This window comes from Cnephaeus nilssonii, assembly GCF_951640355.1.
Source record: "Cnephaeus nilssonii genome assembly, chromosome: 1".
NCBI lineage: Eukaryota > Metazoa > Chordata > Mammalia > Chiroptera > Vespertilionidae > Cnephaeus > Cnephaeus nilssonii.
The window spans coordinates 50,834,271-50,849,026 of record NC_137072.1 but is presented as its reverse complement, the minus strand read 5'-3'; the positions used below and the strand labels follow the sequence as shown (position 1 = coordinate 50,849,026).

Below are 14,756 nucleotides of genomic sequence, written 5' to 3'. Positions count from 1 at the left end.
CTGATGGAGTAGCAGAGGAAAATGACTTACTTGTGAGATGTAATCAACAGTAGGTTTAGTGTGAATCAGCAGCATGATGCAACTGTCAAGAAAGTAGCGCAATCTGGGGTTTCCTTCAGGTGTACTGGCAGCTAGAATAAGGGAGACCTGTGAGGCTTTGTTTTGCAAGTCAGGCTTTATCGTCAGACCTCAGCATTAAGCTGATTATAAGAATTTGCAAAGTAGTCAAAGGAGATAAGGTTTCTGGGTGCTAAAGGGACGGAAAGACTGTCATAAAAGGAGAAGTTGAAGATGATAGAAAGGGAAGAGAATATTTTTTTTATTGACTTGAGAGAGAGAAATAACACATTGACCTGTTGTTCCACTTATTTATGCATTCAGTGGTTGATACTTGTATGTGCCCTGACCAGGGATCAAACCCACTACCTTGGCATATGGGAACGACATTCTAACCAACTGAACTACCCTGCCAGGGCCATTTTATTTTTTTCATTAGAACAAGCTAAATTAGAAAAAGTTGATCAAGTTAAAGTCTCCTTTCTTTAACAGTACCCTCAGTCTTGGTTCCTTCTATTGAGGAAACCATACTTATGAGTTGGGTATATACTTTTATTTTATGTGTTTGCATATCTGTATAGTTTGGAGAGAAAAGGGGTGATTTTATACAAATAAGTGATATCATTCTGTACCTGCCACTAATTCCTCAATTGAATAGTGTGTTTTGGGATCTATCAACTTTTGATTTGGGTTTGTGTACACAACAACCTCAGTATTTCTCAGTGGGGGTGCAATTGTCATTCTGAGCAAGACAATTTTCCTTTGTTCAGAGCAGCAACATTCTTTGCAAGATGTTAAGCATTCCTGGCATCCCCCTCACCAAGTGCTGGTAGCACCCAATTCCCCTGCCCTCATCATTTGACAATCAAAAATGCTCTCACACCTTTTCAAGTTAACACTTTTGGTTATCTTTTTACATAATCTCATCCTATGACCACTCAACTTCATCATCTCACTGTTACTGGATATTTACCACAGCTCCAACTTTTTACTCTCACAAACACATCCACAACAAACACTTCTGTTCATCTTTCCTTCTGCGGATGGGTGAGGGTTCCACTGGACAGACCAGAGAAGTGGAATCGCTGGTCAGTTACACTAGATGTGCTGACTTCCCCTCCAACTGACACCTCTCCCAACCATACAATGCTATCCATCGTCCCCAAATCCCCTAATAGTTAATACTGTCGAACTCCATTTCAGCCACTCTAGTGGATAAAGAAATGGCACATTGCTGTTTTAATTTTCATTTCTGAGATTAGTACTGACAGTTTATTTAAAACACATCATTCCTCTTGTGTGGAAAAGTTTCACTTTCTCTTCTGTACACAACTCCTTCAGTGTTTCTCAGTGGGGGTGCAATTCTGTATGTGGATCTACTTCAATTTTTACTACATATATTTTATAATCAGAAGAAAATTTCACACAATTAGAAAATAACGTTGTGTCCTTCAAGGCCACTTCGATGTTGGCTCACTTAGGGAATGGTCTTCATTTTTCTTCCTGAAACCTTGTTGGGTGCTTCACTCTCTAGTATAGAGTTTGCAAAGTATTTGTCTTGTGCTCCTGCCTTGAATAATGGTTTCTTGAAGCCCAGCCTAAGGCTTTCCCATTTTTGTCCTTTTGACCTGCCCAGTACAATGCCTTGCACAATGCTTTGCACAGATTTAAAACTTAATAAATAAAGATTTTGATAGAACGCAGAGAAGGTTGATAATGAGAAAACTATCAATGTCATTCTACTATATTTTCAACTTTTAGTTCTTCATAGACACAAATGGACATATTTCTACAAAAGATATGTAATATTATTTGTATTTATAGTTACTTCCCTGGAAGATATGCTCATCCTAAGTTTCGGCGGGGGGGGGGGGGGGGGGGAGGGAATGTTTAACTCAATTAAAAGAGAAAGTTTAGGCACTAATGAAAGAGCTGTTTGGGGAATGAGGATCCTCACTGCCCCATAGACATCAGAAAGTGTATGTAGGTATCTGTCTGGCAGGCCCAGGACTCCATAAAATCCAACAGATGTCAAGATTGACTCAACAAGCTGTCACCGGAATGTTCACTGTGATTCTTCTTGCTTTATACTCCATATTTTTATATATTTATGATAAATAATTATTATTTAAAAGATTAGAATAAAAAATTCTTAGCAAAACTGCCATCAAGCTCTAATTAACAGAAGAATTCTATAAATGCTTTAAACACAGATTTCAGATCTCATTGAAAAGCATCCAAAGGAATGTTCAAATCCTTTGTTTTAGAATTTTGTTGATCAAATTTTGTTGCTTCAAATATGTAATCTACTGGCTCAAACTAAATCTTATTCTGAAATGTTCATTCAAAATTTAATTATTGGCAAAATATATTTAAGAACTTAGAACCTTGTAGAGATTAGAGTTTGGGTTGTAGCCAAACTTGAAGTATTTTTATAACTTCACTTTTAATTCCTCCCATTGTCTTTTTTTTTTTTTTAATTAAAGTATAAATGACATACAACATTATATTAGTTTTAGGTTCCAATTTTCCTTGGAAAGCATTTTGTAGTGAGAAGATTTGAGCCTGTCAGTGAATCGGTTGAATGAATGAGGCTGCTTTGTGAGTAATAATTCAATAGGTTTTCTTATAAAATGTTTTTCCTTGCAATTCCTTTAAGCTAGCAAACACGTTTCTAGTACAGGATAGAGGCATCTCTGCCCCAAAGAGGAAATATGCTAAAGAAACACACAGTAGGAAATGCAGATTTAGAAAATAGCTTGGAGACCTATGTAGAAACTTCCTTACACAGACAGTCTTACATTTTGCTTTTTTTATAAAGTTAACATTTCAGGCCATGGGATATTACAATGGATGCCAGCGTGGCTCATGACAGCAGGATCCCTCACACCCAGAATCAGGCTCTTCCTTGAAATTCTTGTACACTATACATACTTCCCTAATAGCACTTCATTTGCTGATATTGACATTATTTGTGTAATTGCCTGTGTCCCCTTCCTCTCCCCTGCCTTGGATCATGGGTCCCTTGCAGTAGCAACTGTCCCTGGTACCTAGCTTTCTGTTGTCTGAAATAAATTGAAAGATAAAAATTACATTTAAGCAACAAGAAAATGACAGCATAGAGGATGCATTCCAAGTTATGGCTCTGTGGAGCTCAATGGCTTCATGCTAACAACTGTATGTACTAAGTTTTGCTGTTTGCCAGGGCTGTGCTGACCATTTCGTGTGTGTTAATGTGAGCAGTACTCACAAATGACCCTCGAGGTATGACTATTATTTTTTTAAATCTTCAGCCAAGGAGTGAGGATATTTTTTCCAATGATTTTAAAGAGAGTAGCAGGGACGGATGGAGAGAGAGAGAGAGAGAGAGAGAGAGAGAGAGAGAGAGAGAGAGAGAGAGAGTCATTAATCCATTAGTGCACGTGCCCCCACTGGAGATGGGGACAGACCTGCAACCCAGGTAGGTGCCCTTGACCAGGAATCAAACTCGCAACCATCCTGTGTACAGACTGAGGTTCCAACCACTGAGCCCACACCAGCCAGGGAATGAGGTATGACTATTATTAATCCTATTTTAGAGGTGAGAAAACTGAGGTTCAGATTAGTTATGTAACTTGTACAGCTACTAAGAGTTATCACCTGCTCCAGAGGCTACATCTTAATCACCAGCCCGGACTGCCTCCACCAAGTCATTAAGGCAATAAGAGCAAGATGCAGAAGAGTGTGCCTAGAAGGCTCTATTTCCATGGAGTTAGGAGAGAGGACATATTTGAATGCCTCTCGATTAACAATTTTCTACCTTTTTCATCTCATGGCACACATAAACTAATTACTAAAATTTTGTGGCATATCAAAAAGTACATTTGCTGATCTTACAAAAAATAGGTATAATTTTAATTGATTTACAAAATAATAATAATAGTAATTACCTACCCTTTAGCTCCAAGTGAATTTTGAAAAAATCAGGTGCCTATACTTGTATATAAGGATTTCTGGTACCAAGAATTAACCAATCAGCCTAGCCACTGTGGCTCAGTGGTTGAGTGTCAACCTATGAAACAGGAGGTCATGGTTTAATTTCTGGTCAGGACACATGCCCAGTCTGTAGGCTCGATGCCCAGTCTGTGGGCTTGATCCCCAGTCGGGTGAGTGCAGGAGGCAGCTGATCAATGATTCTCTCTCATCATTGATGTTTCTGTCTCTCCATCTCCCTTCCTCTCTGAAATCAATAAAAAGAAAAAGAATTAACCAATCAGATGCAACCTTATTATGCAACATGACCAATAATATGCGACTCTATTATATAACCTATATTTATTATATGACCTATATATTTATGGTTTAAGACAGGGCATTCACACCAGATGCCTATTGTGTTGGCTGTTGTCATTTTTTTTATTTGACAATCTAAAAGAAAAGAGGTCAGTGCCCCTGACTAAATAGTCAGGTACTGCATATTTTAAAAATTCTGGTGGCACACTGAATGAAAATAGCCGCTCTAGATACATAGGATATCTCTTGGGAGAAAACACAGGAAAATGGTTAGCATCGGTGTCCTTTGGGTAAAGGAACAGGGGAACTGAGGATTAAGGGTGAGAAAAAAAGCTTTCTTTTCACTGTCTTCTTTTGAAAAGTATTTGAAATTTTTTTCTTCTACCGTGGACATATGTTACCTTTTCTAAAATGACTTTTATTTTTAACCCATAGATCAATTTGAATCTCCTTGGGACTTTCCCAGCTCTTCAGATATTTTTCAGTTAGAAACAATAGTAGATGGGTCTTGCATCTTGTATAAAACATCTGAAATCCTTGTACTCAACTTCATTTCACTCATGACAATGGACTCTAGTAGAAAAGCCCAATGGTAGTACCACACTTGCAAGAGAAACTGTGAGAGAGAAAACCAACGAAAGAGAGGAAATTGGCCTAAGCCCACTCTTACTATTATTTTTGACTTGGACTTTCAAAATATTTCCTGTTTACAATGTAATTTTGTATGTTTATCTTGCTACCACCATGACAAAGTACCACCAAATGTGTGGCTTAAACAGAAGAAATGTACTGTCTCACAGTTCTGGAGGCTAGAAGCCCGAAATCAAGGTGTCCATGGGGTTGGTTCCTGCTGAGGGTTGTGAGGGAAGGATGCTCCAACCCTCCTTCCTAGACTTGTAGATGGTCATCTTCACATTCACATGGCACTCTCACTATTTACAAGTCTGTCTCCAAATGTCCCCTTTTTATGAGAGGACACTGGTCATATTGATTAGGGTCCATGCTAATGATCTCATAACTTGCTAAATACCTTATTTCCAAATAAGGTCACATTCTCCGGTTTTGGGGTTAGGTCTTGAACATATGAACTTTCAGAATACAATTAAACTCCTCACACTTTGCTAGTAACCAACCCTCTCTGCTCCCCGCTACAGCCACACCCAGGAATTTCCTTGTCCTGGTGTTCGGCTGAGAGCTTCGTCTCCTGGCTACCTATGTGGGGACTATTGCTGAGGTAATCTTGGAGCGGAAAAGCCAGTGAGAGAAGAGTCACCTTGGGTTTGCCCTGAGTGAAAGCACTTTCTCTCCTTCCTAGGTGGTATCACGGCAATCTCACACGCCACGCAGCCGAGGCTCTTCTCCTCTCAAATGGATGTGACGGTAGCTACCTCCTGAGGGACAGCAATGAAAGGACCGGGCTGTACTCTCTCTCCGTGAGGTATGAGGCTTAATAACTCTGTGAATTCAGCATGGTCCCATCTCTTACCCAATGGCCATTGACTTTATCATCACACTCAAATAGCCAGATAACAAAATCCTCTTGGTTCTTGGTAGACCAGCCCATCCAAGGATTCCAAACGCTGAGTGGGGAGACTGTTAAAACACATTGTTGCTCCTTCCACTGGCAGGTAAAACATGTTAGAGCGGAAGGATCACTGGTGGTGCGTGAGGTCCAAAAGGTTGGCAACCAAAACCGTTTGCTTGACTGATAAAGAAACAGAAACCTGAAGTGGTAAACTACCCTATACCCAATAAACCAAAGATACAAACAGCACCGGAATCCAGATCCCTGAATGCTGGCCTCGTGTCCCTTTAATATTTTTTTACTTCCTGGAAAATCAGAGTGATTTGTGGCTATGCAACTTTCATAATCATTGACCTTCTTTCTCAGGTTCCATTTCCCCTGGATGCTAACAAAATTAACCTAGTCCCTCCCTACCAGGCACACTAAAAACAGTGATTGCCCAGTCCCCCCAGGGTCTCTCTCCTTATCAGAGAAGTTGACCTTGCCAAGAGATAAGCCTGGGGCGTCGCTGGTTCTTAGGCAGCATCTGTCACCTAGCCTTCAGTTGGCAGGTAGCAAGTCTTTGTGGGCTCATGGGCAGTTGCCCCTGGCTTAGACCAGGCCTGTGAGGACTCTGTGAAATTGCCTTGGCCGCCTACAAACTGCTACTATTTTATTCCTGTTCCTTTGATGCCACCATCTACCTTCCTGTCACAATCCCTCATGTTGATCACTGATCCCTCACAATAAGGTTTTCTCTTTTCTCTCCTGCTCACGTGGTGCAGGCCTCCTTGTCACCAACTCAGTAGCAACATCTATACTCCTTTCTCTCTGAATCCTCTTTTCTATCCAGCTCAGCAACTTTTATTTTTTAATCTCTCTCTCTCTCTCTCTCTCTCTCTCTCTCTCTCTCTCTGATAGGGGAAAAAACTGGCTATAAACATATTTCCCTACATAATTTATGACAGCCTTCTATGAGCTCAAAAACCAAGAATTAACACATTTTCTTTTTGGACTTAGGGCCTTCTATATTTTCTATGCTACATAACAAATTACCCCAAAACGTAGTGGCCTTCATACAACATAAATTGATTATCTCACCGTTTCTGTATGTCAGAAGTCCAGGCATGATATATAGAGCTGGACTCTGCTCAGGCTCCTACCAGGGTAAAATAAAGGTGCTGGTGAAGGCTGTGGCTTATCTGGGGCTCAGTGTCCTCTTCTTTCATTCTCTCCTTTTCTCTTCATTCATTTCCTTGATTCCGTAGGACTAAGTCCCCATTTGCCATATAGCTATGATCCAAGGACTACTCTTAGCTCCTAGAGGTCACCCACAGTTCCTTGCCAAGTTGGCCCCATAGGCAGTTCACATGGATGTTTGCTTTTTCCTAGACCAGCTAGTACATGTCTCTCTGACCTCCTCTCATGTGATTAGGTCAGGCCCACCCAGACAATCCCATTATTTTAAGGTCAACTGACTTGGGACTCCATTATCTGCAAAACACCTTCAGAGCAGTATTTAATTAGTGTTGTATTGAATAATTGGGGAAAAGGGGGTGTGTTCCGGGGCTGAGAACTTTGGGGCCATGTTGGAATGCTGCCTGCCCACCCTCCATTCCCAGAATCACTGGAAGTCTACAGGCCTCTTTAAGGGGAGTAGGAGAAATAGGTGAGGAAAATAAGAGGGTCACAGAAAAACACACACATTAATTAACATTTTTATGTTACTCTGCTGTATTTTCTTTACAAATTTTCTAAATAACATTTTTGAGAAAATTATCAAAAATAAAATTCTGTTTAGGTGGAAGCGGGAATTATGCTTTTTCTGATCAACAGCAAATGTTAAAAGTGGTTATACTGCTGACTCCTTATTGCATGGATCTACCCCAAATCTCAAACGAACCTGTGGAATTATGGGATCAGAAAAATGTTAACTTTTCACCTATGTATGTCTCATCTGAACAAATGGATCATGAGCTCCTTACAAAGAGATGGCATATATATTCCATCTATATACAATTTTAAATATAAATCATTCATTTCCATTACTAACACTTGGAAATGCTCTAAAGAAACAAAAACCCACCGGCAGAGGTGACAGGAACTATAGACCAGCTCAGGATAATAAATAAATATTGAAGAACATCTACTCTGTGCCAACCGTTTTTGACAAGTGTTATAGAGGATTCAAAAGAACTTGCCCTTAGGAAGTGTAGCTTCATATTAACAATAAGACATTTCCAGATACCCCACTGCAAAGTAGAATGTGGTAAATTACTTGAAAGAAAACAAAATAAGTGCTTGTATTGTTGAGAAGAGAAAAAGCAAGTAACACAAGCTTGACTTGCAATACTTGATGGAGTCGGTGGCATTTGAATGGACACTTGATCAGAAACAAAGGGGAAGAAGTTGCAGGCGGAGGGAACTGTCTGAGCTAAGGGACAAAGTGGAAACTCCTAGGAGAATTGCTTGTCTCAGGGTGTGGTCCCCAGACCAGTAATATCACCTGAGAATGTGGTAGGACTGCAAATTCTCAGACCCCACCCTGGACCTACTGAATCAGGGCCCAGAAATTGGGGTTTTAACCAGGCCTCCAGATGATTCTAATTTCTTTTTTTTAAAATATATTTTATTGATTTTTTACAGAGCGGAAGGGAGAGGGATAGAGAGTTAGAAACATCTATGAGAGAGAAACATCGATCAGCTGCCAAAGTAGATGCCCTTGACCGGATCGAACCTGGGACCCTTCAGTCCACAGGCCAACGCTCTATCCACTGAGCCAAACTGGTTAGGGCTGTCTCTTTTTTTTTTTCTTTTTTTTAATTGACTTCAGAGAGAAAGGAAGAGGGAAGGAGAGATAGAAACATCAATGATGAGAGACAATCTTTGATCGGCTGCCTCCTGCATGCCTTTTATTGGGGATCGTGCCCGCAACCCAGGCATGTGCCCAGACCGGGAATTGAATCATGACCTCCTGGTTCATAGGTCAATGGTCAACCACTGAGCAACACCCGCTGGGCTGATTCTAATTTCTGAAGCATGTGAAAGTTAAGGCATGCCCTGCACAGAGAATAGAATAGTGGGATTCAAATATATATACTATATGTAATTTATAATTTATTTAATGCTCTGCCTCATTCCAAAAATGAGGTGGAAAATGACAATGTAGGAAATTTTATATTTTAGTCAGTAGGCAGTGGAACAGACAAGGAAGGAAAAGGGCTGGCCTTACATAACTAATTAAGTGACAGAAGCAGAATTCAGACCAACTCCCAAACAAGTAAGGGAGGAGGGCCGAGGGCAGAGAAGATGTGACCTGCCATTTCCACCATCTCTCTTCCCTGCTCTTATTAAATTCCTGCTCCTTAAGGACGTTAATGTTCAAGGACTCTTTCCACAAGTCACAGAATGCACAGGGAGAATTGTCTCTTATCTTCCATTAGAGTGAAAAATTCACAAGAGCACACTCTGCCAAAAGAAACTATGTCAATGATTGTGTCATAATTCTCAGTTTTTAAGGGATTTGACTATTGATATGAAATACCTAAGGTTACTATTTTTCTTCAAAAATGATACTCATCCTATATAATAAAAGGGTAATATACAAATTGACCCTAACAGCAGAATGACTGGGAACAACCGGTCGCTATGACAGGAACTTACCACCAGGGGGAAGACACTCAATGAAGGAGCTGCCCCCTGGTGGTCAGTGCACTCCCACAGGGAGAGCTCTGCTCAGCCACAAACCAGGATGACGGCTACGGGGAGCAGGCTTAAGCCATCAGTTGGACATCCTCTGAGTGCTCCCAGGCTGCCAGAGGGATGTCTGACTGCCAGCTTAGGCCCGATCCTCCAGGGAGCGTGCCTAAGCTGGCAGGTGGACATGTCCCGATGGTTCCCGGACTCGAGAGGACACAGGCCAGGCTGAGGGACCTCCCCGAGTGCACGAATTTTCATGCACCAGGCCTCTAGTTTATTATAATAATATTGAATATTTATTTTTCCTTTTCAGAGCCAAAGACTCTGTCAAACACTTTCATGTTGAATATACCGGATTTTCATTTAAATTTGGCTTTAATGAATTCTCATCTTTGAAGGATTTTGTCAAGCATTTTGCAAATCAGCCTTTGATTGGAAGCGAGACAGGTAAGCTCTGAACACAAAGATCCTTGACCGATGAGCCATTGTTTTGGGTGGAGGAGGAACAGGTGGATTTCAATTAAATACTTGTGAATTCTATTGAATTATGTGGGTATAACAGGCAATTGGATTTATTTAGAAAGTTTTTCCCAATTACTGTGCCATATGCTACATTCATAAGTTATATACATAAATTTATATTTATGTGTATCTCAGTATTAACTTTAGGAGAAAACAATGTGCTTTGTGAAAACAATTTTTGTCAGAATATTATTTAAAGGATTGATTAAAAGCACACAATTTCTTTAAAATGACCTATTCACTTTATAATAGTATATACAATAAACAAAGAAAGAACAAAGATAAAAATAACTTTTTGATGCCTCACAATTTTTAGGTAGGGTAGTTTGCATATTGGAAAGACCCATAACAGATAATTTTGAGCCTTCTTAAAAATGTAATTTGTATTTAAATTTCCAGAAAGATCACTGAATATTGAAAATATTGACTAGCAATTGCTGGCCTGAGCAATTCCTTCATTTCATCATAAAATTCTGTTTGTCTTGTCTTGGTTTCTCTTAAGTTTCTAAATTGGACTTACATATGGCTAAAACATTTTAAATTTGTCTATTTGAGTTGTTAGAGTCAAAGCAGAATATGAAAGTTAAAAATCAAACAAACACACTATCTTAGTATTTGAATTATCAAAGTTTTTTTGTCCATACTTTTTAAATAAAGTAAATGATCATCCTTACATTTGTAATATAGAGTCACAATTTTATATGTCCTAAATGGTAATTCTCAGTTAATCAAAAGTTGGCAATTCCAAGAACCTGTGGCACAGAGGAACTCACGACTTGATAACACAACCGGTTACTGTGAATTTGTACATACTGCTTTCTTGGTAAACATGGCCAGGGGGCTTTTTGTTAGCTTCAGTGTGGTGGGAAGGGATGCCATCATTGTCTTTTCCTTTTCTGCTATTTCTGTGGTCTGGATAGACCCTGGTATGAATCATGCAGTGTGAAGTAGAGATGAAAGGCACAGTGGAAACCACAAAATATTTGCCTTACTTTATACACCATACAAGGCCTATAATAGAATACCCCAAACTATAAAATTGAAGCTATAATAATTTTTCTGGTGGAAATTCTCCCTGCCAGCCCTGAAAATTACTTCACCATTTAACCAGAAGTAGTTCTCATAAACAGATGGCAGGTGGGGATGTGTTTATTTCCATTGCTACTTGGGCCTTGGCAAGCATTTCAATTTCTCAAATCCCTTCAGTTCTGACTTATTTCCTACTTGTGTCCAACCCTACACTTAGTATTGTTCAATTCTTGGTCACTGGAAATGGAGAGGAGATTTCTGAAGCCAAAGACTTTGTCAACTTCTATCTTTGTCCTTCTCCATGTCCCCCAGATCCTGATATAGTGCATGGCACTTTGAGTGAACAAATGGATGGATGACTATGAAGAGGAACTCTTTGTAGCCTTCAAAACCATTATTATTATTATCTTCCAGCTTTCTCTTCTTTCTCCAAACAAAGTCAGCTCCCTTCTTCTAAACTTGCTTCCTAGGCTCCATTTTCAACCCCTTTGATCATTCTCTGTACGCTTTCCTGGACTTTCTCAAAGTTAGGGGAAAGTTACCCTACCAACAGATTTCAAAACCATTTTAGAGGAAAGTGAATGCAGAGCTTTTTAGTTGAACCTTTCTGGCACTGATCCAATCACCAGGCAAGAGGCTCACCTAAGATTGAGAGTGATTTCGGGACAATGCTAAAAACCCCGTAAATACATTTATCTAGCTAAAGGAGGTTCATGATTAATGCATTAAGGATTGTAAGAATTTGTAATCCTGACTCCTACAGTAGTTTTCTCCAAAGCTAAAGCTTGCTATATTTTTACCATTATTTTATAGTATTATAATTATGTTATTGACTGTAATAAAATTCAGGAAACTAAGTTTTAATCCCCTCCACTGCATCTCCTCTGTTCTATTCATTATCCAATAGAGAATTTGTTGCCACTTGAACCCCTGCTACAGGAACCTGGTGCTGATAAATATGCACATGACTTACTGGCTTCTAGCCCTTGAGTTAGATTCTGCTAACTTACGAAATATCCCTCTTATCTGTCCCAGCCAGATGAAAACAAAGCCACTGAAGCTGGGAACAAGGGGCAAAACCCATGACAAGTGTTCCAATTTTGCCCCTCTGGGAGTAATAGGCTCCAGGAAACTAGATAATGTGCTGAAGTCATGATGACTCAAGGACAGAAGGTCCTCAGAAGCTACAGAGTAGGCACTGTGACCTATGAAGAATGGTGAATGGAAACTTGGATGCCACCTTCTAAAAATAGGTGTCTTCTTGTTCATTTAAGAGTTGGCTTCTGGCCCTGGCTGGTGTGGCTCAGTTTGTTGGAGCATCACCTGTACACCAAAAGGTGGTGGGTTCGATTCCCAGTCAGGGCACATGCAGGAGGGAATCGATCAATGTTTCTCACATCGATGTTTCTCTTTCTCTTTCTGTCTATCTTCCTCTCTCCTTCTGCTGCATGGTAATGGATTTATGGCGGGCCCTTCTCTGTGGGCCTCTCATAGTGTTCCCATGCCAGAATAAATTGTGGCCTCGAACCATTGCCCAGCCTTCTTCCCTGTGGGCTGTGAGCACTGAAGGGGGTTGTACAGTGTTTTGTTTTTAAATTGGCTTCTGGTGTTGGCTCCCTCTGATCAGAGATCAGATCTCCAGACTGATGATTCCTTGTGTACCATTAGATGAAGTGCAAATTCTCCTTAAAGTTTTAGTTAGATAAAATATCACCAGGGGAAGCATTTGCCTGCCCAATGGATGAAGCCCTGCCAGGTCCTCCAGATCCTCAGACGGGAAGGACTAGACTTGGGTATTTCAGGCTTCTCCTCTCAGCCCAGACCCCATTCAGACCAGACTCACCCTGCAGGGCCTGGAGAGTGAGTTTATTTAAGAGAGACTTTCTTACACTCATCCACTGGCAGGGATGGCACCACCTCTGAGGATAACAGAGAAGACCTACAAATAGCCAACAACCTTACACCTTTGCCTTACATTTACAGTTAATGTCTTCAGTTGAGTAAAACCCAGAACACTTGGTTCTGGATCATAAAAACATATTTGTGGTCAAGATAGGTAAACATATTAATCTAAAGGGATGTATACTATTTTAAGATATCTTTCTTTTCATTTTATTCCTATTCCCTAATCTTTAAACTTGAAGAATTTCTGTTTTTTGCTCTGGAGAATGAAGATTCCCTAAACAAGATCTAACTTTCCTGACAACTCTAAGATTCTCTTAGCATAATTTCCCCTTTCCCTTGCTATAATCTGCATTTCATCTCTCTAATCTCCATTAATGTTTCTGTTCACTCTAGTTTTTCCTTATTAATACCCATAAGCACTCTTAAGCTATTTCCAGTTTTCAAAATCCAAGCGTTTTCCAAGTATATCATAGAGATATGTAAGTACCCTTTTGCTTTACTTTCCTCAATGGTCCTTTTATCTTTTCACATATTGTATATTTCACTTTAAAAAGTCTTTGTACTAGTATGTAAACTCTATGAGAAGAGAGGTTTTAGTCAGTTTTAATTCTCTGGTATGTCCCAACACATAAAAGAATCAATGATAACAATTATCCACAACATTTCATGCTGGGTATCGCATTACCAGTGCCTGCATTGCAGCTTGCATGGCAGCCCACGACCAGTGGACTCCTGACAGTTAACGTTTACTTCCAAAGTTTATCCAGAGCATAATCTGAATGATGTTATGTGTTGTATGTATGCCCAGTAATGATTAAATTCAGAATTTGCCTTTCATTTGTAATATTAACATGTTATATAAAACCATCTCTTTATATTTGTACATGGCTTCTAAATTGAGCTCCAATAGGCTTTTGAGATTTTTTTATCTGCTTTTGAGATTTTTTATATGCTTGGTCCATTATTAATTTTTACTGTATCCTCTTATGATTGACTAAGTTTCCTATATAGTCTTGAAAATAGAGGTAATTCTCTGTATGTTAAATTCTAAATATTATTAGAACAAAAATTACCTTTCCATTACCCTTTGTTTCTATTGCAATACTTATGTACATAAAATTGTCATATATGATTTATGATTGGAATTACTAGGTTGTGACTTTAAACCCCTAACAGCATGAAAAATTATATTAGTCAAATGCTTTGTTTGTACTTACCCTTTATAGTAATTGGTTCTCAGTTTTAAAGATGCTATCTGGTTCTTTCTTAAATGTCAAATTTCCACTTCTCTTTTTGTTTTGATGTGGGGATTCCCAACCTCTTGATAACTGCTATGGTTGTTATTATATTTTGTGACACCAGCCATTTTACTCAGGTAGCATTTTAAAATAATTAAGTTAAAACTATTTTTAATTTGAGAATTGTGTGACATTTCTGAAAATAATTAGTGACAACTTGGAATTTTGCTAAACCACGACCAGAAATCACTTCTTAGTTTATGTTTGCCAAAAAATACATATTTTATTAGTTTGTAATGAGGTGTTTTTGAAAAAGGAAAAAGCAAGCAAAAAAGAGAATGAAACTAGCATTTGTGGAGTGTTTACTAAGTTCTAGGCATTCTACTAGAAATTGTGACAAATATAAAATTCTTTAATCTTCTGAACCACCCACAATAATGTGTAAAGTGGTCCCATTTTCAAATGAAGAAATCAAAACTCAGAGATTTTAAGCCATTTGCCCAAGATTACACATCTAGTAAGCATCGGAG

General features: G+C 39.2%; 1 protein-coding gene across 1 annotated transcript in view; it reads left to right on the top strand.

Moving 5' to 3' along the window:
- Positions 1-14,756, top strand: part of DAPP1 (dual adaptor of phosphotyrosine and 3-phosphoinositides 1) — a 50,917-nt gene that overhangs the window by 10,374 nt on the left and 25,787 nt on the right. The window contains exons 2-3 of the mRNA XM_079776969.1: positions 5,645-5,767; positions 9,846-9,979. Coding sequence (XP_079633095.1) covers positions 5,645-5,767; positions 9,846-9,979 — 257 coding nt within the window. The remainder of the gene's footprint in view (positions 1-5,644; positions 5,768-9,845; positions 9,980-14,756) is intronic.